Source organism: Leucoraja erinacea, chromosome 29, assembly GCF_028641065.1.
Source record: "Leucoraja erinacea ecotype New England chromosome 29, Leri_hhj_1, whole genome shotgun sequence".
In the NCBI taxonomy this organism is placed as follows: Eukaryota; Metazoa; Chordata; class Chondrichthyes; order Rajiformes; family Rajidae; genus Leucoraja; species Leucoraja erinaceus.
The window spans coordinates 13,552,592-13,576,485 of record NC_073405.1 but is presented as its reverse complement, the minus strand read 5'-3'; the positions used below and the strand labels follow the sequence as shown (position 1 = coordinate 13,576,485).

Sequence of the window (23,894 nt, the reverse complement as noted above, 5' to 3'; positions counted from 1 at the left end):
ATAAGGGAGCTACATTGATTGCCTGTCCTCCACAATGGCCGAGCACAAGTGAGTGAAAAGAACAAAGCCATAGACAGAGAATGCTGGAGTAACTCAGTGGGACAGGCAGCATCACTGGAGAGAAGGAATGGGTGACATTTCAGGTCGAGACCCTTCTTCAGACAAAAACGAAAGAGTTTCCAAACACTTCCAGACAAGCTCCAGGGGCTTGGCCCATCTCAGCCTGCTCTTGATATGCCCATTATCATGAACACATGGCTTTGGCTTTAGCTTTGCATGCTATCATTAATGTCTGAAAGTATTTACAAAGGCTGTGCAGCCTGAAAGTATCCAAGCTGCAATGATGTTGAGTCCGAGAATTAGCTGCACCTCCAGCCAAGTTCTGGACGTTATGGAAAATTGCCTGTTGTTCCATCTACAAAAACCCAGACTAACCCAATATGGCCAAATAAGCCTCTTTAGCCACCGTTCAATCATCTGCTAGAAGATGATGAGATCATTGACACTGCTATCAAGAAGTTACTTGGTTACTGGCCAGTTACTCCACAGCATGATAATGATCACGTTCTATAGGCCAGTGCTGGGTAAAAACAAGAACTCTTCTCAGCGAGCAAAGACTCAAAAGTGCTAGAGTAACTCAGCAGGTCAGGCAGCACCCCTGACGAACAGGAATAGGTGACATTTCGGATCAGGTCCCTTCTTCAGACAATGAAGTGCAGATGGAGTTGATTGGAGAAGGGATGGGGAGGGAAAAAGAGGCTGGGTAAGGGTAGACTGGTCAGTGTACTGGACTAGACTACATCCACAACTCGAAAAGGCTTTATGGTCATGGGATAAACAAAGCATTATACTTTTAATTATGTAGCAGCACTCCCTTTTCATACAGTTGAGATAGAACCATCATGATATGCCCCTGGCTCAGCATAGAAAACATTAGCAAAGAAGCAAACCAAACACTGCACTCGGGCAGAATGGCCCACAAATCTAGATTTATAATGATTAATAAATGCATGGCAGTCAACTGCAAAGTCAAGATTTCGGATTTAGTCCACATTCGTTCACTCTTAGCTAGGTCAGCACTTGGATTATGAAATATCATCAAAACATTGAGCTTACCAGAGTGACCCGCGGTAGAAAACAGACACTTGGTCAGACATTGGGACACCGCCCAGAGATTATGTAGCATTACACCCAATAATCAGAGATGGAATGTAAATTTGGTAGAAATACCAGGGGATGGTGCTCACACCCAAAAGCTTATTGCAGTATATGGCAACACAGTCAGAACAAGGAAAAAAGTGAGAAAGGGAAATGTGTACAGGGAAATGAAAGGAAACAAAACCAGAATATTATGGAGTGGGTAAAAAGGAGAGAGCAAGATTTAAAAAAAAATAATGGAATGACTTTCCATGACATTTGAACTAGAATTAAACCATCTCCCGCATGAACATAGAACATAGACAATACTGTACAGCAACAGGCCGGTTGGCCTACAATGCCTATACTGCACATGCCAAGACAACCAACTCTCATCTGCCTGCACACAATCCATATCCTTCATATCCATGTGCCTATTTAAATGCCTCTTAAATGTTGCTATGGTATCTACCTCCACCACCACCCCCTGGCACCACATTCCAGGCTCCCACTACTTTGTGTGAAAAAAAAAACATGCCCCTCTAAAAAAACCTCTCCTCTAAACTTTGCCCCTCCCACCTTAAAGCTATGGAGTCTGAAGAAGGGTCCCAATCCAAAACATCACCTATCCATGTTCTCCAGGGATGCCACCTGAACCGCTAACTTACTTCAGCACTTTGTTTATAGACCAAGTGGGCCCTGTTGGTCCCCGTCCCCCAACACAAGGGCGCTCACCCCAGAGACAGGCGCCCCCGGAGAAAAGTTGTTGGGTTAAAGTCTTTACCATGACAACTACAAAACCTCGAGAAGCAATTACAGAGCAAGCAAGCTTCCCAAAAGATGCTCAATTGGAGGGTTCTTTCAGACACACCAACCTTTCCCGGGAAGTCCACGTTTTAGCTGTGATTAATCCCATTCCTTGACCAATTACATCAATCTTTCCAGTAGAAAATATAACAAACCAGCTGGAAAACTACCCTCATGCGGAAACCACTCTGTAGCAACTATGCAGCATTACAATTGTGTCAGGATGGCTACCCAACCACACCAGTATCTAACCTGATTATGAAACGTCACTTATTCTGACCAAATAATGAGATTTCTTGGTTGATATCTCATTGTTACCAAACATTACTAAATGTTTAGTGTCTCATTTGGTAACAATCTCTTCTGGTCCAGTTATCAACCAGATACCAAACAAGAGCTTCCCTGATGATAAAATGGAGCAGAATGGGGAGTAGAGCAGTAGGTATAAAGATGACAAATCAGATAGAAGCCAGGCTGAATACAGATTGCCACAAGACAATGAGTGGACTGATAATATTCCAAAATCTCGGAGATTTCAGTTGTCATGCAAATAATAAAAAGACTGTCCAAGGGGGTGTCAAGAAAAAACTATTTTACCCCATCTGTCTGTCAATCCCCCCACCCCCTCGCCTGTGTCTATCTATTACCTGCCACTCTCTCCTGCCTCTCCCCTTGAGGGCCACGACCCGAAACATCACTTATCCGTGTTCTCCAGAAATGCTGCCTGACCTGCTGAATTACTCCAGCACTTTTTGTGTATTAATCAGCATTTGCAGTTCTTTGTTTCTAAATCTCTACTCTTTTAATATCCTTAGCATGCACTTGTCTTCATGAGTACTCCTCTTCAGTGAATATTTTCCAATTGTCCTCAAACACAGGGGCACTTCCAGGAGACTGGGGAACTGCAAATATGATGTTTTCATTAAAAAAGAATGGAGTCAGAAACTCGCAGAGAGGCAATATTAGTGGTGAGGAAGCCAAGAACATGCATTAATCTTAGATGGCAACGGGACAGGTTAAGGAGGCGATTAAATAAATATTCATTATTCTGAGCTTATTAAATAGAAGCACGGAGTACAAAACACAGGTTGTGAATCTCTGGAAAACACTGGTTCAGCTACAATTGAAGTGTTGCTTCCCATTCTGGGCACTGCAGTTCAGGAAGGATGTGAAATCTTTGGTGCGGAACAGAGTTACCAGAAATTTTCCATGTGCGGGGTTCCATGTTTGTGAACAGATTCGAGAAAGCCGAGGTTGGTTTCCTTGGAGTAAAGGATGAGAAGGAGCTATAATTAAGTGTTCAAAGTCATTAAGGACTGACAATTATGAAAGGTCTAGACAAAACAAATAAAGCTGTTCAGAATGATGAGGGAACCGAGCATCAGAAAACACAGGTACACAAAAATGCTGGTGAAACTCAGCGGGTGCAGATTTTCCAGCATCTGCAGTTCTTTCTTAAACATCAGAAAACACAGATTGAGTTATATGGAAAAACATTTTCCATGCAGTACAATGATCTGCATGTCACCTCTTCAAAATGTGGTGGTAGGTATAGTTAAGAACCTACAGGGTTATGGAGAAGTACCAGTCAATGGGACAACATGGATTGGTCTATTAAAGTCCTGAATGGACTCAGTCTTGTAACTATTCTATGATATAGAAGCCAAAACTTGTGGTCAAAACAATAGACAACACAATAGGTGCAGGAGTCAGCCATTCGATCCTTCGAGCCAGCACCACCATTCACTGTGATCATGGCTGATCATCCACAATCAGTACTCCATTCCTGCCTTCTCCCCATATCCCTTGACTGCTATCTTTAACTGCTCTATCTAACTCTCTTGAAAGCGTCCAGAGAATTGGCCTCCACTGCCTTCAGAGGCAGAGAATTCCACAGATTCACAACTCTCTGAGTGAAAAAGATTTTCCTCATCTCCGTTCTAAATGGCCTACCCTTTATTCTTAAACTGTGGCCTGGACTGGTTCTGGACTCCCCCAACATCGGGAACATGGTCTTGCCTCTAGCGTTTCCAATCCATTAATAATTTTATATGTTTCTATAAGAAACATTCTTATAAATTCTTATATAATTCTTCTAAATTCCAGTGAATACAAGCCCAGTCGACCCATTCTTTCATCATATGTCAGTCCCGCCATCCCGAGAATTAACCTGGTGAACCTATGCTGCACATTGACTTCCCTCCAATCTACAGGAACTGATCTAGAGTCGAGAGAACATCAACTATTGGGCCACTTAATGGATGCAGGACATCTGAATTACATTACTAGTCCTCACCAGGTTACATTAGGGTTCAATTCACGAGAACCGTTCTTAACATAAACAGTTCTCAAGTAGGAAATATGACCGCCAGACAATATATTTAAACAAAGGCAATGTGGAGTTAATTCATGGTGTTTAACGCAACCATGTAGATATTGATGCAAACTGAGTGCCCACAAAGCAGAAGATGCCTGCAACCCTGCAGTAGGAGATGCCTGCAACCCTGCAGCAGAAGATTCCTGCAACCCTGCAGCAGAAGATGCCTGCAACCCTGCAGCAGAAGATTCCTGCAACCCTGCAGCAGAAGATGCCTGCAACCCTGCAGCAGAAGATGCCTGCAACCCTGCAGCAGAAGATGCTTGCAACCCTGCAGCAGCTGACAAAAATCCATTCTGCCAGCCTCGCAAACTCTAATCATGTGTACAGGTTGTACATAACTCGGGTGTTTGTAACCTGGGGAGTGCCTGTGTTTAATTAGCTTTAGTCAAAAGCCAGAGCAGGTGCTGTTAACTTCAACGTATTCCCCAGTGCTGTTTGACTTGGCCAATGACAGAGAACTAGAATTAAACCATTGTGTCTGAGTGAACTGGTGAGAACAAAGGATTCCTGCCCCAGAATTAATAATGGAAACAATAGTTAAGTCAGATGGGAAAAGTTTAGACCTCGCACCAACGTGGACTTGTGATCGAAACTAAGATTACATTATGATATTGAATAGATTTTTCCTTCAGTCCCCTGGAGTCAAGGAAGACCACAGTTCTAACGCTGTTGAGGGAGCCTGCGGATTCTGCCACAGGAGGTACTTGACAGTGTGGGCAGGCCAGCTGTTTGGAAGGTGATGGTCTCCCATTTGCACAGGGTTTCTGTGTACTCAGTGATTGGATTCAAGGTTCTCAGTGTCATCTGAACCCCGCTGCTATGTTTTGGGCATTCGTGGGCCAAAGAGTACCCCCACTTATTATTTCACTTTTCAAGGTGATGTTGAGAACATCCTTCAACCTTTATCAGAACGAGTATCTACTCGGTAATCGGGTGTCAGGCAAATGGAAGATATGACTTGCCCATTGAAGCTAGCATTGCTCTGAGACCCCTCACACTGTTAATAGGAAGAGCAAAGGGAAAAATACAGAGTGCAAAATATAGTTCTCACCATTTTGATGCAACATTTCCAGCAACTTAGACTGACTAGTACTTAATCAACACCTTTCCTATTTCTGTAAATAAAGTTAGTTCTTTGGTATGATTGAAGAACAGGCAGTTGCCATTGCCCCTTAAATCCATTAATTGGTAAGTTACATCCAATTTCTAGCACAGAAATAGGCAATCCAGTCAATGTTCAAGTTCACCACAGGTTAATGACACATAGCGGCCTCCTTCCATCCAACTCTCTCACTCTATCTTGCTGTTTCCTTATCCTTCATGCTCTACATAATGGTTTTCTGTAAATACTCCAACATCACTCATTTCAACCTTCCTCTTTGGTGGCAAGCAGCACATTCCAGCAGCCCAAAATATAACCTCATAATTCTAACAAAAGATCCTAACTTAAAAGGCCATCTGACATTCCTCCCACAGATGCTGCCTGACCCGCTGAGTTTTGCTGAGATTCCAACATCTGCAGTTCCTTGTGTCACCACATTCTAACCATTCCATAGATTTGGACAGGTTGCTGAATTCCTTTTGATTTATTAACATTTTGTGTCGAGGCTTGGTGCTGGGACCACAGCTATTTACAATATATATTAATGATTTAGATGAAGGGATTAAAAGTAACATTAGCAAATTTGCAGATGACACAAAGCTGGGTGGCAGTATGAACTGTGCGGAGGGTGCAGGGTGATTTGGACAGGTTGGGTGAGTGGGCAGCTGCATGGCAGATGCATTTTAACGTGGATAAATGTGAGGTTATCCACTTTGGTGGCAAGAACAGGAAGGCAGATTATTATCTGAATGGTGTCAAGTTAGGAAAAGGGGAAGTACAACGAGATCTGGGTGTCCTTGTTCATCAGTCACTGAAAGTAAACAAAGGTACACAAAAATGCTGGAGAAACTCAGCGGGTGCAGCAGCATCTATGGAGCGAAGGAAATAGGCGACGCCACCTATTTCCTTCGCTCCATAGACGCTGCTGCACCCGCTGAGTTTCTCCAGCATTTTTGTGTACCTTCGATCTTCCAGCATCTGCAGTTCCTTCTTGAAGACTGAAAGTAAACATGCAGGTTCAGCAGGCAGTGAAGAAAGCTAATGGCATGTTGGCCTTCATAACAAGATGAGTTGAGTATTGGACCATAGTGAGACCACACCTGGAGTATTGTGTGCAGTTTTGGTCTCCAAATTTGAGGAAGGACTTTCTTGCCATTGAGGGAGTGCAGCGTAAGTTCACATGATTAATTCGCGGGATGGTGGGACTGTCAAATGTTGAAAGAATGGTGCATTTCCCATCCGTGGAGCTCACTGGAACATATTGTTTCATTTGCCTCTGTAAATGGGTTAGTTGAGGATGTAAGGCGAAGGAAAGCAGAGACAAATAGCCTCTTCAAGCATTGTAATGAGCAAATAATTATTTAGTCCCTTCTTAACTATTCAGTCACCTTTTGCACGTACTGATTACATGATTTGCATTTATATACTGCTCACACAGAATCACACATCCAGGATCGCTGAACAAAGGCATAAGGACTCAGAGAAAAAGTCGATGCCAAGTTGTCAGTGGATAAGAGGTCAGCAGACACCATACAATCAGCGCTGTAGATGATGGAAAATCCTATTGGCTTATCACTTTTATTATTTTACAATGTAGGGGGCGATTTGGCCCAGCAATCCAATGCTGCCTCTTGAACCATTCCTATTGGTTCCCATTTGCCTATAAATGATCCTGTAACCCATTCTTCATTTACAGAAACACTTAAAATCTTGTTCAGTTCGATAGAATTTATGGATGACTTCAAGCGGCAACTATCAGGAATGTACAAGAAGAGCACAAAATGCTGCAGTAACTCAGCAGGACAGACAGCATCTCTGGATAGAAGGAATGGATGAAGTTTCGGGTCAAGATCCTTTCTTCGGACTGAAGAGGGGGGAAATATCATGAAGGATTTTAAACGCAGGAATTACATTTATTACAGGAATTGCAAATGGTTTACATTAACATCTGTGAAATGGAACTAATGCGGTTGTCAACAGTGTTGGCAAGCCAAAGGAAGGATGAAGGCAGGAACGGGGTACTGGTTTTAGATCATCAGCCAAGAGCCGAATGGCCTACTCCTGTACCTATTTTTCTGTTTCTATGTTCTATGTTTCTAAACACAACTTTTTAAGGAAAAACTACAACTGTATTTCCCAATTGAACAGAAAGGCCAGGTATAGAGGAGGGCATGTAGAGGAGCCAGTGGAAGGAGAGTGACCAGGGAAAGGACTGAGGAAGAACCAGGGGTCAGTGATAAAGGCGACAAAAGGGGGTCAGAAAAGAGAAAAGTGAAAAGCCAGAGGGCATGTGATGAACGGGGCAGGGAGAGGGAGTGATAAATGGAAATAGAGGAATCGAGGGGGGAAGGAGATGGTGAGAAAAATATTTGCGTACCTGAGTGGGGGATGGGGTATGGGAAAGAGAGGAGATTTAGGGAGGGCTAGCTACTTGAAATTGGAGAATCCATTGCTTATACTGCTGGATTGTCAGCTACCCAAGCAGAATGTGAGATGATGTTCCTGCAGTTAATAATGCAATATGGCATTAATTCATAATGTAATATGACAGCTATTTCTCTGCTACTTTAATATAGTACTATAACCATCCAAATTGACTTGTCTTTGCTAAAATAGCAATAGAACTTCACCAAAATATCTTTCCTATCTGTAGCATTTCTAAATGTTATGATGATATTTTACAATGGACTTTAATATAATGGATTTTGGGCTACAAGCATGCATTTAGCAGCATTCAGAAATCCGCCGAGTTTAGGAGTGAGATCATTGTTAAAAAAATGTTCCTATGATTGGTGCAGATCAGGATAGCCTGTACCCCAGAGCAGGAAGATTCTATATAACACCTCCCCAAAATGTATCCAGACTTTTGGAAGAGCTCTGACCTTTGGAGGAAAAAAAACACCATTTGTCCCTGGAAGATGGCACCAGAACTGGATGACTCTGCCTATTCCTTACAGGGAAGAGTCAGGCACTTCGGCCCAACCTGCCCACACCTACCAATATGTCCCATATAAACTAGTCCCACCTGCCTGCATATCCCACTAAACCTGTTCTATCCATGCACCTGTATATTAATCCCTCGTTACAACGGACCATGGAGGGGATGGGGGAAAAATAGTGTTTGTTATTTTCAATTGTTCGTTATAACCGAGTACGGTGTTATCATTGTATAAATAGTAGAAACAAATAACTGTAGTTGTTGGTTAATACACAAGACGACGCAAAGTGCTGGAGTAAATCAGCAGGTTAGGAAGCATCTCTAGAGACCAGGTGATCTTTTGAGTCGTCACCCTTCTTCAGATTCTCGATCCAGAACTGGGCCTTGAATCCATGTAAGTTGATGGCAGGAGTGGCCGGCGTGCAGGTAGGGGTTGGAGGTGTCGGCGGCAGGTGCGGCCTGGAAGTGGAGTGAGCCGGGGGTGGTGTGACGGCAGCCAGAGCTGCAAGCAGCTGGGGAGGCGTCGCAAGCCAGGGGTGGCGTGGAGGTGGCACGAGCTGGGCTGCAAGCGGCCAGAGTGGGGGGCACGAGTCGGGGGAGCCGTGGGCAGCTGCTGCAGTAAGCGGTGGGGAAAGCAGCGTGAGCAGCCAGCATTGTTAGCGGCAGGGGAGGCAGCGTGAGCTGCGGGTGGCGTGGGGAGCCAGCAGTAGATCAGTCTACTGTTACCAAAATCCATTATAATAAATTCCATTGTAAAATATCATCATAACATTTAGAAATGCTACAGATAGGAAAAAGATTTTAAAAGGTAGAGTGATAGTACAGCAAACCCTTATTACTCTACCTTTTTAAATCTCTTTCCTTTCTGTAGCATTTTCAAATGTTATGATATTTTACAATGCTGAGAACTATATTCTGCATTCTGTATCTTCCCCTTTGCTATATCTTTTGTACTTGAGTGTGACTTGATTCTATTTGTGCATGGTCTGTCAGATCTGTTTGGATATCAAGCAAAACAAAGCTTGTCACTGTACCTTGGTGCCTGTGACAATAATAAACACAAACCAAAAACAGGAGGAAGGCAAAGGAAGCGTTGGAACAGTTGCGTGTGGAAGCAACAAAAGGAAGATCGAGAGTTTCAACGACAAATAAAACAGGGATAACATGCACAACATTTAAGTATTTGGACGAGCAGCTAACTCGCCAAATAGCAGACTATGACAAAATGCTGCTAAATGGGATTTGTGCTGATGAATGCTTGCTGCTCAGCATGGACATGGCGGGCTGAAGGTCCTGCTCTTGTGCTGGACAACTCTGACTATTTAAACATTTCCTTTAATTAAAGAGCACACCTTCACCCACACTATCCAGCTGAGCACTGTGTAGCCAACCTGTGGTACAGTCTGCAGGTTTGACATTGACCTCTTTAGCCATTACAAGACTGGACTGGAAACCTACTTTAATCCAGGAACACCTTCTTAATACCAATCATTGTCCTAATCACTTCTTAATAATAGATCATGGCCAGTTAATTGGGCTGTTGTTGCTGAAAAATTAAGTCACATCTCCAGATTAGACAACAGACTTGACTAGACAAGGGTCCAGTTTCACTAACCACCATTGTTCTCTATACAGCCTTTGCTTCCTGTCAGCTGACCCCTGTCACAATTGTATCACATCTTCCTGTGCAGAGCAGGAATGGTGGATACCAGACATGGCATAACAATACAATCTTACAACATTCACACCCAGAAAACACCAAACTTTTACATTTTGGCTGAAAAGGGATCAGAGAATTGTAAAACTCTTGCAATTCAAAATGGCTAGCATGGACATGGTGGGCCAAAGGGCCTGTTCTGTGCTCCATAACCATGACAATTCAATAACTTCCATCTTTATACGAGGGATTCACATCACATATCACTTTCAAACACAATCATTGTAATTGTCCATACTAAATACCGCAGAAATTTGGTCTTAATACAGTCACCCCATGGCAGTGCCAAACCATCTTCAGCAACTCATTATAAACAAACATTGCTTATGTAAATATTAGCTCCAATTATTTGGCTCCTGAAATTTAATAACGATGGCCAAGTTTGACAATAGGAAGTATTTTTGTTTCAAGACTTCTGTGTACTCGAGCTTCCTAAATCAGAACTAATGTTTCTATAGTGAAACTACTAAAGCATCTACCCAACTTGTTCACCAAAAGTATTCAAACAATTCACAACCAAACAATTCCACAAGATAACTTCACAAGTTCAAATTCTTAAAAATAACATACAACAAGTATATAATTATAGTTCATGAATCTGAAAATATTCCATTTAACTAAAAACTAAATTGAAATAAAATCATCATTAACACCTCAAAATTCACTCAATACCGCGTGTTATTTTCAATAAAAATTGGGGGGGGGGAAACTATAGCTTCAAGTTAAGCAATATAAAACTTATTTTGTTTCGTTTATGAATGTTAATGCGAGTTAAATTTGGAGCTTTACTATTGAGCCCCCAACCCCCCAATTAAAAAAAAAGTTGACCAAGTTTCCTCAAACTCTCCCACGTCTGTCAGATCCAACAGTTTCCAGTAAACTATTCAACCAGCTTTCCTGCAGAGTGGGCCGTGCTCCAGCCTCCCCTCATACTATGAACAGAACGAGCAACGTTGAGCAGGAACTGTGTTGATACCTGGAACTTGGCAGATTCCTCCCTCCGGGGATTATTTGCTTTGTGGGGGTGGTGGAGGAAACTCCGTGCCGTGTTATGTCTTTTTTGTTCTTTAGTTTATTTTCTTCGTATCTTTTTTTTTAAACAAAAAAAAAACCTTCAGCATCAACGCTTCATTGATGCCGGGGTGGCAGCGAGCCGGCACGGACTGCCCACCTACTCGACCCCGAGGCTTCACCAGCTAAGTTAGGCCTCGGGCTCCACAACCGTCATTGTATTTATCTTTTTTTAAACAAAAAGTTTTTTTTCCCCCAATGAGAGTCGATTTAAAAATAATAAATGTCGGGAGCGGGGGAGTCGAGGTGAACGGGAGGGGAATTTCTCTCCTTCCCCCCCGCTCCGTTGCTATGAGCGATGATCAGAATCTCCCCTCTCGCCACCGTAACAATGGTTAAAATGGAGGCAGACTTCCGGGTCTACCGCAACCTAAGTTGACAGCGAGCGGCCGGCGTCGTGACTGACAGCAAGGTGGTCAAATCAGGCCTGCGACCCGGCGCCATTGTCCAATAGAAAATATGACAGTGGGCGGGTCTTCGTAGATCCCGTGGCATCCTAACTTGCTGGCTGGCGTGGGTAGGAGGCCTGTTGATTGATGTGATGGTTAGTCAATAGGAGAACCAATATCCTTTCCAGTGGTCCAATCGTCGAGGAGCGTGGGCGGGACATTGTTATCAAGTTGGAATGACCGGTAAAGGAGGCAGTCCATAAAGCAATCAGCTTTCAACCTTGGCTGGAGTTGCCCAATGACGAGCTCTGAAGAGGAGGGCTGACTTTTTCAATGGACGCCAGTCTTCAATCGACGTCACTATCATGGGGAGAGGAATCTGAGCTGATTGACATTATGATTGGCCAATGGTGATTCTAGAATCCGACCCAGGAACCAATCAACGAAGCACGGAGGCGGGATAATAGTTTGCCTGGCTGAGTGCCAAAATGTGGGGTTTCTTAAAGTGGCGAACAGGGTCTCTCCCCCTCATCCATTTGCAATGAACTGTGATGGTGGCCAATGGTAGGGGTCAATAATTGGGTCAGTGCTTTGGAGGCTCTGCAGGTCAAAGTTGGTTTCCCCCTCACTTTCCTCTAATATACCAACTTCATGAAAGTTCTCATGTATAATGGAGACACAATGAACTGCAGATGCTGGCATCTTGAGTACTGGAGGTACTTGGCCGTTCAGGCAGCATCTGTGGAGGGAATGGACAGACAACACTTCTAGTCTGAAGGGTCCCAACTTGAAACATAGGGAGAGGTTGAGTAGACAATGACTTTATTCCATGAAGTGCAGGAGGATGAGGAGTAATCTTATAGAGGTGTATTGAGTTTGAAGAAGGGTTTCGGCCCGAAACGTTGCCTATTTCCTTCGCTCAATAGATGCTGCCTCACCCGTTGAGTTTCTCCAGCATTTTTGTCTACGAGAGGAACAGATAGGGTAAAAGTATTTTACCCTACTTTTACCCTGAGTAGAGTAATCACGAACCAGAGGTCATAGGTTTTAAGGCAAGGGGAAAAATTTAATAGGTATCCAAGGGGCAAGTTTTTTTTACGCTAAGAGTTGTGGGTATATGGAATGAGCTGCCCAGAGGATATAATTGAAGCAGGTACTATCACAACATTTAAATAGCATTTGGAAGGATAAGGGCGAAACACAGGTAAGTGGGATGAGCAGAAGGGCCTGTTTCCACGCTGTAAACTCTATGACTCTCACCTTTCAGAAGTGAGGGGAAGCTTTGGGTTGATGTGGCCAATGTGGGATCTGCAGTCTGCTGCAACTGATGCTTGACCGGACAGGGTGGGTGATAAGTTTTGTGTAGTGGTGGGTTTCTTCTGGAAGGAAACAATTGTGCAGAGAGGCAGGGAAAAATATTTGTTCCTGGCACAGACATAGTTACAGTGAGGTGCATGTGACTCCTTCTATTCCAGTGCCCCCATTGTTTTTATATAACTGGCTTAGTACAGGGCTGTGAGGTTGGATAAGATAGCCCATTCTGTAATCAAGGCCGCTGGCATCAAGGGGTGGGATGGCTAAGATATAAAAAGTTCCTTCCAGTAGGTGCTGAAAGCATCCCTGCTCTCTTCTGAACCTCTTCACAGAGTGGGCTGCGGGTATAGGATTTTTTTTGCAGACCAAGGGAAAATCTTTGTTTTTATATAAATATATAGCCATATATAAGTACAACAGGTAGTGCAAAGAGAAAAATACTAGAGTGCAGAATATAGTTTTAAATTAGAGAGAAAGGACTGTTCAGTGGTCTAATAATAGGAAAGAAGTTGTTCCCGAATCTTGTGATGCGAGGTTTGTATCTTCTGCCCGATGGGAGTAGTGGGAGCTGGATATTTAATGAGATCAAGCTCAAACTTGCCAGATGATGTCTTCTTTGCTGAGTAGCAGTGGACAGACTATGGAAGCTCGAGCAAGAGTGACAAATGAGTAGGGGGAAAAAATACCGTCAGAGACAAGCTCGCTCAGTGGAATCCTATGCGGGGGGGGGGGGGGGGGGAGAAAAAAAATCAGCACGAGCATTAAAAGTTTAGATTTTGTGAATTTATTTTAAAAATTCCCTGATATATAGAATAAAAAACAAAAAAGTTAATCCAAATGTAATAGAAAGCTAAAAACACAGCGACAGGCAGGCTCTGTTTACATAGATTCATATTTACAAACCAACCTATCCCTGCTTCACAGCGGCATCGTCACTGAAGTAGGGAACTCCTTTACATCTCAAACATCTAGACATCTATAAACTATTGTAAAGGTTCAGTGATGCTAAAACACAAATTACGTGTTAACAAACCTGCCATAATTCTTAAAGGAACATAATTACATAGAAACTGGTTCACCAGATACATGATGTAGGTAGCTATTAAAACATTGTCTCAGTCTAAGAACACTTTGAATTGTCTGTACAGAAAATAAACAGAAGGGCCAGAAACAATAATTAATGTGATATCTAGTGATTCTGGTAGACATACTTCTGGGATGCAGGTTGTAAGGCATGAGAGTTACTGCCCAGTTGCCTCCATAAATATTATTGCGTAGCACACAGTGTAAGATGATTGAACTTAAATATTAACAGGTGAATCTATTGTGTCCAGTTTACTGCTGCCTGAAATGGACAAGTCCCTAGTCTCGTTAGAAGCCTAGAGCAAAAGCACAAAATCTTCCGCTGAACCCCCAGCCAGTTTCAGCCTGCAGCATGATGTTAAATTTGAGAATGGCCAGAGCCAGAGTCCCTCACTGCCAGGATCAACCTTTGCTGCAGCTGTTCCTCAGGCAGTACAGCCTGTGGGTGAAGAGCCAGGGTCAGTTAGCCCTGTCCCAGATGCACACCTTCCAGGAGACGGGTCCAGAGCTCTGCCTGGTGTTATTCTGGAGCTAGGTCTGCTGAGCCTGATTACCAACCAAAGACAACCCAGGGACTTTCCTAGACCCCAAGACATAATTCACTGGGTCATTCACCTCGGTCGCAGCAAGTATAACGAGGAAGGGGAGCTGAGCAGAGACAGAAGAGAAAGAAATAGTCAGACATAGAATGGCAGAGTGTAAATGAAGGATGGGTTTGGCAGGTTACAAATCACTGGAGGGGTGGGCAGGGGGGGGTAATAAAACAGACCCTGGCTGCATGGTTTAAAGTGTCATTAACATAGCTTCGAACACAAGTGGACGCCACTGCACTGAAAGCACAGCCCTGACCTCAACCAGACCCCCTTCACTTTCACTAATAGGACTGCAAAAGCTTGGTCACATCTCCACACCACCCCACTGTTCCCTCTGGAGCCATGGCAAGCCTGGGCGAGGTCTCGCAGTGCTCTGGCCCTCCCCAGCTCAGGCGAGTCATGTCTCGGGGAGGATGGCAAACTGGAGCTGATGGTCGATGAACAGCGAGGTGTTGAGTGAGGGAAGATCCAGGCAGGGTGGAGGTGCTGCTCCGTCTGTTCCCCGACCGGGGTATCCCCTTATGACATTCATACTGTGTAGTGTAGGAGTACTCGTCAATGTGCCTTGACTATGGTCACATCAGCAAAAAGTGTGATCTCCCATCTGACAGGCCAGGTAATATAAATACCCTCCTCACAGGGCAACTTGTGTTTATGTCGTAAGAGAAATATCAGCCATCTGATTCCATAAAAACATTCTTTAACTAATCTACATTTATTTATATAAAATATATCAATCCTTACCATGGATACATGTTTCTACATTCATACCCACAACTCAACCCTTCCAACCAACACTCACCACAGGCAATCGATTCAGGTGCCCATGGGCTGAGACAGCTGTACCTCACTGTAACTTTGTCTGTGCCCGGACCAAGTTTTCCTCTGTCTCCCTCCACAACTGCTTCTCTCCACCACTCTATCCATGGAGCTGGCTATGATTATTGGCCATCAGGTCAGTACTACGACCCGCCAGGTCCAGACTTGTTCTCATGGGCAAGTCTTGACGTGGAGGGTGAAAGATCCAATCTCACCAGCGAAGCACTCTCCCCTTCCAGAGCCAATGAACACACAGCGGTAGATTGCAGGAGGAAGATCTCCGAACAGTCCTATCTGGCCCACCCATTGAGGGGTTAACAATCGGCCAAGTGCTTGGGCTCAGGTCTCACTGCAAGGGCAGTATCCCTGACTGAAGAGGCATAGCCTCTGCTTGGACAGAAGCTGCTGTCATATCAGACTAGCTGCCTGTGACTGGAAGCAGTGAGCAACCAGTCAGTAACTGGCAATTTTGCTCACACTTGTGGCATCTGGTTGGACAGCAGCATTTATCCTTACAGATAATTTTTCCAAAGAAACAAAACAAAACTGCATTTCTACAACTTCCTTCCCTAAGTGTTGTGGTGGCAAGGAGCACAGGGGAGAAATTTTAAATTCCATTAGTGAGAAGATGCACTGATCAAATGTTGACATGGCAGCAGTGGGTAAACCAGGTGACAATAAGGTTCGTGAGCCTGAGCTCACAGCTCAGTGTCAGCTGCACACCAGCAGTCTGGCCATCATTTGCTGTCAGTAAGGGCGATGACTTCCACCTCAATGCGATCACATGGATTCTGATCATTCCTGGCCCAACGCAGAGCAAGGCTCAGAACTGCCAGCTTGTCTTTGCTCTCCTCCACGCTCTAAATTTGAGGGGGGAAAGGAGAGATGGAGGAAGAGGAAAAGTGGAGGGGGCAAGAGATGGAAGGCAGAGGATGGGGAAGTGGGATGAGATGGTGGGAGGATGAAGAGGTTGGGTGGTAGAGGGGAAAGGGGAGAACGCTAAGGATGGGTGAGAAAGCTGGGGTGCAAAGGAGAGAAAATTGACAAACTTAGGGCTGCATTTTTCGTGCAGTTGACACGTTGTCTTTGTTACTGTTCAAAGCTTTGTCCAGTCCTCCTTCAGACAGAGACATACACACACACACACACACAGGGCTGTAATACATAATATGTCTGTGCAAACCTTCTATATTTGGGAAATGTTAACATTGCAAAAATTACAAAGTTAAGGGTGAGAAGTAGATGTGGAGATTTCATCAGAATGACCATAATGATTTAAATATACAAACATTTGATTAAAGAAACATGAACTGTACAAAACATTGTTCGCGTTAATATCATGATTTGAACCAATACTCTCTCGGGATTTGCAATATGTATGATGCGGGGCTGAGAGCCGACAGGATTAAAGGAACAGAGAGGAATTTGATGCAAAGACAAGAGCGTTCAAGTTCTGTTCGAGGAATTCAGTAGTCCATGAAGTGATCTACTTTGGGTAATATGTTTCCAGCAACTTGCACAGGAGTGGTGCCACTCATGTTCTGACTAATTGCAGTTCAACAATACTGTGAGAGAGATTCCTGCAAGGTCTCTCAATGTATGTAAATCATGCGCCTGTCTGCAACACCTCTGGTGATGACAATGATTCTCCAGGCCAGGAACCTTATCAGGACACCGGCGGTTCAAGTAGATTGAGACACCTGCAGGAGTCTCCTCCCAAAGCGTTATTTACATGTAAGTGGGAAGGCCATCTATTTAAAAGCAATTTTTTCGGCTAGTCAGTGAAAACAACACACGACTCATCCATACTACCAGGAATACAATGATACCCCGAAGGTGAAGACAAGACTCTTTGTTCACTGCTGCCTCTCCTGTTGAAGTCGCAGCAGAGTGCCAAGCCATGTCTTCTTTCCTGCAACAGTTGGGTCTGGATGGAAAGAGTCAAACTCCCCCGAGTGATATCACATAACAGCTGACTGGATCTTCCCAGGGAACGAACAAGAGTTTCATTATTTCTCAAAAAGAAACTCGTAACTACAGATAACCCCAAAGCAGCCGCTTTCATAGCTCCTAGCTTCACACGAGGGTCAGGGTTTGATGTTGACTGGTTGAGACTGTTATTTGACCACCATCCTCTATATACAATCTCATTCAAATTGATGTAATTATGTCTTAACTCACCAAACCACTCTACCCACCAGCCCAGGTCTACAATGGCTCAAATTAAACAGAGCCTTAGTTTAATAAATCTCACCCATTTATACCCAATCCTCTCCCCCTCTGGGCCTGAAATCCTCTGAGCCCTGCAAAGGTGCCAGTTTATCAGCAGACTCTTTGATTGTTGATTTGAAAAATGGGAACATTATTTGAAATACAAAAATATAAGTGTTGGTCAGTCAGAGAGTCTGAAAGGTGTTGTCAATCTCCCCCATAAGAATAATGTCTGTTCACTTAATTAATGAAACACCATCTTTCTACTGGTAGCTTTCATTTCAGCCAGTTTTTAAAAACGAAAATCCCTTGCATTATAATTTCTTCCCCTGTACAAAGGCACGTTGGTATTTCAGTTGGGCCTGATCTCCCCCTCTACAGCAACCTGCACATCAGAATGAGCGCAAATGCCTCTTGGGACCAATGAGTCTTCACCCTCTTGGTCTTTCCAATCACCCCAACTAGCTCAACGCAATCTTATAGCTACAACATCTGGAGCCGTTCTACACAGCCACGCACCCCACACCTCCTTAACAATACCGGACAGCAGCCACAATAATTCACTCCTGCTTGCTGCTTGCTTTTTCCTGCCTGACCCTGACCATGTAAGGAAAGGAAAGTTCAAGAGATTCCAGTCCTTCATTAGTTTATTGCGAACCCCCCCCCCCTCCTTTGTGACAGTGCTCAACGTTGCAGTGGTGCTGCCCAAGACATTCGCAAATGGCCTGGCCAAATGATGAATGAGTGAGTGAACAAGTTCAGATTACATGAACTTGGGGTGCTTGAGCAGTGGCCATCACGGCGCTCACCCACTCATTCAACCAGCCGCAGACACACATAGCTATTGCACGATCAACCTACGCAGCCACCTATTCCCCACATATGCACACATACCCATCCCCTCCTCCCCATTTCTAATTGAAAAAAAACACAGTACTAGAGTAACTCAGCGGGCCAGGCAGCTTCCAAATGCAGATAGGTATTGCTTCACATGAGGACCCTTAAGACTGATTGTTCTAGGGGAGAGAAATTCAGGCTTTGTCCTGTCCCCACCTCTTTTCCAGCTTTCCCCCCCCCCCCGCCCACCAAAGAAGGGCCATGACCCAAAATGACACCTATCCATAGCTCCCAGAGATGCTGCCTAACCCGTTGTGTTACTCCGGCACTTTGCATCCCTTTTTTGTAAAACCTGCATCTGCAGTTCCTAGTGACTAATTAGAAGAACCCTCGGTTGACTTGAGTCTCTTCAAAAAATAAAAAACTGTTGGAAATCTGAAATAAAACACGATTGCTGGAAATAGGCAGCAGGTCGGGCAGCATATGTGGAGGAGAAAACAGTGTGAAATGATAGTCTACACTTAAGGGCAAGTGAAGACTTACTTCTGTTTCTCTTTCCAGAGAAAGTTGCCGAACTTCAGTAGTTTCAGCACTTTCTGCTTTTATTTTAAACATTAGCTTCATACAGCACACTGTAATTGGTGGAATTAAGTTGTGAAAGAGTCTACATGAAATGGAGATTAATTCTTGGACTGAGTTGAGCCGAGTTTAATTGATAGTAGAGTTAAAATCAATATCAATATAAAGAGTTATATGTGGGTCTGGATGGAAAGAGTCAAACTCCCCCGAGTGATATCACATAACAGCTGACTGGATCTTCCCAGGGAGCGAACAAGAGTTTCATTATTTCTCAAAAAGAAACACGCAACTACAGATAACCTCTGGCGTCACTGGTCAGGGGCAAGGTGCAGATTTCCTCCCTCTGTCGTACTGGGGCATTGGGACTGTTCTAGTGGTGATGTGACTGTACCAGGGACCCTAACAGCCTTAAATACAGGATAAACACAAAATGCTGGAGTAACTCAGCAGGACAGGCAGCATCTCTGGAGAGAAGGATTGGGTGACATTTGGGGTCGAGACCCTTCTTCAGACCAGTCTGAAGAAGGGTCTTGACCCCAAACGTCACCCATTTCTTCTCTCCAGAGATGCTGCCTGTCCCGCTGAGTTACTCCAGCATTTTGTGTCTACCTTCGATTTAAATCAGCATCTGCAGTTCTTTCTTACAGCCTTAAGTTCAACTCGCATCTGAGAACTGCAACACCAATCTGGTAAAATGCTGTTTGGCAGCCAACATCTTCAGCCAAAGAAACACAGTTTAAAAGCAATTTTGTTTTGAATGAATTAAATTAAGACTTAGCTTTGAGTTTATCCTGTAATTTACCACATTGGTCGCTCAGTAAACAGTCAGGATTACTGGAACTGTGCAACTGCAGGTGGAAAGAATGAGAAGTGGAAGGGGATAAAGGAGAGGAAGGGGCAGGAAGAGGGAGAAGTGCACAGGAAGAGAAGCAGCCTCCAGGCCATCTTCACTCCCCCCACCCCCATCACGACAGACCACCACTCTCAGTTTATAAATTATTTTTCTATTAGATAAAAGCACTGTAATAAATAGAACCAACTCACTGGATCAAATAGGAACAACAATACGTTTTTGGCAAGACCATCGGTTGTCCTGAAGTGGATCTGCGGGAGGGGGGTGGGGGGAAATGAGTGAAAGCAAGCAATGGAGGGAGAGAACGTGTGCATGTTGGGGTGATGGAGGGAGAAAGGAGTCCTTGCATCAGACATGAGAGCAGAGAGGGAGGGGCAGCAGCTGCAGAACATGTGAACAACATGTGTGGATTGGAGATTCCTGACTAAACAGCCTCAAACACTGGGCTACAGTAAACCAGCTTCGGGTCCAGCTCTCGCAGGGTCAGGTGAAAGCGCGATTGTGTGGACCCGTCCCTGCCATGCACCATCTGCAACGTGGTCACTAGCTCAACGTGCAGCGGATCCATCGCAAGCGACTAACAGTTGTCTGGGCAGAGGGTGCGGCCATTCTATCAAAATTAACAGGGAGCACTGCAAAATACGTCATCAGCACCAAGCTACTCAATTTAGCAAAGTAAATATAAATATACGCCGTGACTAACTCCTCCCCCAGTACTTCCACCATTCAGAGGTAGGGTAGTTCCCGCGGCAACCAGTGATGGCAGCGAGCATCCAGTGGTGAAGGGGTGCAGTGAGAGTACAGCATGACAGAGGTTGTACCCCTAACCGCTCCCAAACCCCCTACACTGGAGCCGGGGGAACAGGGGCAAAAATCACATGGTGCTTAGAAACAGGAGCAGAGAGAACATTACACGGAGCAGAGATTACAAACACGATTGGGATGAGGAGAGGTAATAACAATTCCTTTGGGAATCATCATCGACATCATTCAAACAAAACCATTGTTTTGCATCAAAGTCAACAGCCCAGCACACGGGGCCGGACTGATCTCCAGAGGGAAGCGGGTGAGAGTCTGGATCATGCCCGCAGCACTGCAGGCAAACTCCCTCGCCGTCTGCCTGTCGTTTGCCCTGCAATGATTAGGAAGCCAATTTCAAATCCCGTTTCATGTTTGCCTGGTTTGAGGGCGAAGGGTTCCACAGATTTACACCCTGGGTTATGTTCATAGCAGACTCGCGAGGCTGGTGGTCGGTCCATTTTGAGCTTGAAACTGCACAGGAAGAGGCCCGTCAGTCCACTGAAAGACAGAATGCAATTCACACATCACCGATGGGCAATAACAACACCGAGCCACAGAACACGTCTCAAACAATACTCTCAACTCTTTACATCAACCCCCCGCCCCCTCTGATCACCCGTGCCTGAAATCTACAACACACTGTCTCAGTGAAGTTAGCGAATTGTCTCCATCAGCATTGTAACCAGTTAGTTCAATGGAAGACTTGAACCTCATTATTGTACCTCAGTTATAAAGTGCCCTCCATAATGTTTATGACAAAGACCCATCATTTATTTATGGGATCCAGCTTTCTCACTCCTGCTACAAACATTCAGACTGGTTGCAGCCAGAGAAAGCCGGAAAAGCATTAAATGATTAATCTTAAGTAGACAAAAAACGCTGGAGAAACTCAGCGGGTGAGGCAGCATCTATGGAGAAAAGGAGTAGGCAACGTTTCAGGTCGAGACCCTTCTTTAGACTCTTCTGAAGAAGGGTCTTGACCCGAAACGTCGCAAACTCCTTTTCTCCATAGATGTGGCCTCACCCGCTGAGTTTCTCCAGCATTTTTTTGTCTACTTTTGATTTTTCCAGCATCTGCAGTTCCTTCTTAAAAAGATTAACCTTGCATGGTAAGAGGTGAAAGTTGAACCTGAAGCTGGCCATTGACAGTAGTGAAAGCACAACTGAGAACATCAACAGTCTGGTTATCCAGGTGCTGTTTAAACACTCCTCTGGGAATAGTGCAAGAGGACTGTGTTGGGGGAAGCGTTGATCAGGCTGCATAAAGGGAAGCGGTAATCAGGCTGCGTTGAGGGATACAATACTTACATTGATCAGATTGTGTTCGGGGAGGCTGCAAGCCTCTATATGGTCGTTGAGAAGCTGCTGAGAGAAGTTCTGATGCATCTGCGCTGCTTCATGAGCTTCCATAGAGTTCCCACATGCCTTGTTGAGATCTAAGAGAAGGAAAACATGACTTAAGAAACAGCACTGCCACAGAAGTCCAAAGTAACTCAGTGGTACTTTTTACTGCATACTAAGTAAAGACTTTAACAATACAAGTCTCCTCCCCCACTGAACATTTTACAACTTTGAAGATCTGATCGCTGCGTGCGGGGAAAGCATCAGTACACAGCTTTCAACGTGATAACCACAGACAAATTACTCGGTTTAACAAGACGGTGAAATGCTTGTCTGATGCAACAAGCAACCTGGAAGGAACATGTCATCTGAATGTACAGTAGAAACCGATTCAAGTTAAACAGGAATTTAAAACAGTAATTTCATTGAACAATGGGTAAAAGAAAATGAGAAAGAATGGGGAAAGGTAGGGGATCAGCGGTGACACTTATCTTATACCAACATGAGTGACCATAACAGGCTCTGTCGAGAGTTGGAGCTGTTGCAACAAGTTCCCCGAGGGCTAGAAAAGAGTGTTCACCACATTGGGCACAAAGGCGACACCTAGTGGGCCAAGCTGGAACCAACCCTTCCGCAAGCAACAATTGTAACCAGAGGCATCAGAAGATTCAGCCCAGTTTAAAGATTTGCATTATGCAGTTCCTATCCTGTAGCCAGAAGCAAAGATCCTATAGTCCACTATAGCAAGATAGTCCACTCGACGAGAAAGCCGTAGTAGGTCATGGATAATCTTTAGCGCCATTTCCGTAACCGGCTTCCGTCTCAGCTCTAGTATCTTTGCTTTGGTCATGGCGTCGTCATACACAAATCATCTTTTTGTTTCTCAGCTGCAGTAATGGAGGGAGGAGGATGAAATCGCTCAGTAACGGGCCAAGGCAGCTATCGAAAAGGTCGACCCGAAATACCACCTATTTCTTCTCTCCAGAGATGCTGCCTGATCCAGCCTTTTGTCTGCCTTCCAAAAGCCTGAGTTACTCCAGCCTTTTGTGTCTGTCTTCGGTTTAAACCAGCATCTGCAGTTCCTCCCTGTACAAGGTATGTGCCGTTTTAACTGAACACATAACTGGTGTTAGGTCAGGTCAAGGACAGGGTCGGGGTTACTGAAATGGCGGAAGTTATGCTCCGTTGTGCACTACAGGTCAGTCCATTGGATTTTGCAGGAGTGGTCTATCTTTCTCCGCTATAGGATCATTGGTCAGAAGGTTACAAAGCACTTCATGTGTTGCTCAAGACTAGATTTGTTGAATTAACTCCATTTCCACAGCAAGTGTCATGGGAATTAAAATCATTTCAGTAATCAAAAAGACCTCTGAATTACCTGGTCGAAATATCAGCAAAATGCTGTTGTGGTCTTGCAGTAGGCAAGATAAACACATTACAGGAAGCGGACAGGTTTAACAACAAATGTGCATTTGCCCCCGATTCAGGCAAATCATATCCTGGAAGTCATCTAACCACAACCCCAGAATGCTGCTTCCATGGGGGTAGAACACTTGCTCACTTACCCCTCAGCAGTGCTGATGACCACAGCTGGACTGACATGTCTGGGATCTTGCTGGCCAGTTGCATGGCTGGTACCACCATGTTATTGCTCTCCTGCAGAAATGAACAGTCCATGAGTAATGCTCAACACAAGTTCATCTATGTGTAGCAATGTTACAAAATTTTGAGATTTAAAAAATCAAGTCTGCAATTTATCCCATCAGATATAGCATAACAATAAGTTTAATTTGACACCTAATTCACTTTCATATCTCAAGTAATAAAAAAGTTATGGCCATTTTCATACTCAGAAATTAGCATCATGTTCCCTATTGATTTTCTATGGACATAACAAAAAAGCTGTGATCGTGGACAGTCAA

General features: G+C 44.3%; 2 protein-coding genes across 2 annotated transcripts in view; both read right to left on the bottom strand.

Annotated features, from left to right (window-relative positions):
- gatad2ab (GATA zinc finger domain containing 2Ab) overlaps positions 1 to 13,496 on the bottom strand; it is a 109,028-nt gene extending 95,532 nt beyond the window's left edge. The window contains exon 1 of the mRNA XM_055658655.1: positions 11,058 to 13,496. The gene's annotated coding sequence lies outside the window, so the exon portion shown is untranslated. The remainder of the gene's footprint in view (positions 1 to 11,057) is intronic.
- A 120-nt stretch (positions 13,497 to 13,616) lies between these two features.
- mau2 (MAU2 sister chromatid cohesion factor) overlaps positions 13,617 to 23,894 on the bottom strand; it is a 54,689-nt gene continuing 44,411 nt past the window's right edge. The window contains exons 17-19 of the mRNA XM_055658648.1: positions 23,538 to 23,628; positions 21,940 to 22,067; positions 13,617 to 21,129 (exon numbers count right to left, since the gene is read on the bottom strand). Of these exons, the coding sequence (XP_055514623.1) occupies positions 21,055 to 21,129; positions 21,940 to 22,067; positions 23,538 to 23,628 (294 nt within the window). The 3' untranslated portion in view covers positions 13,617 to 21,054. The remainder of the gene's footprint in view (positions 21,130 to 21,939; positions 22,068 to 23,537; positions 23,629 to 23,894) is intronic.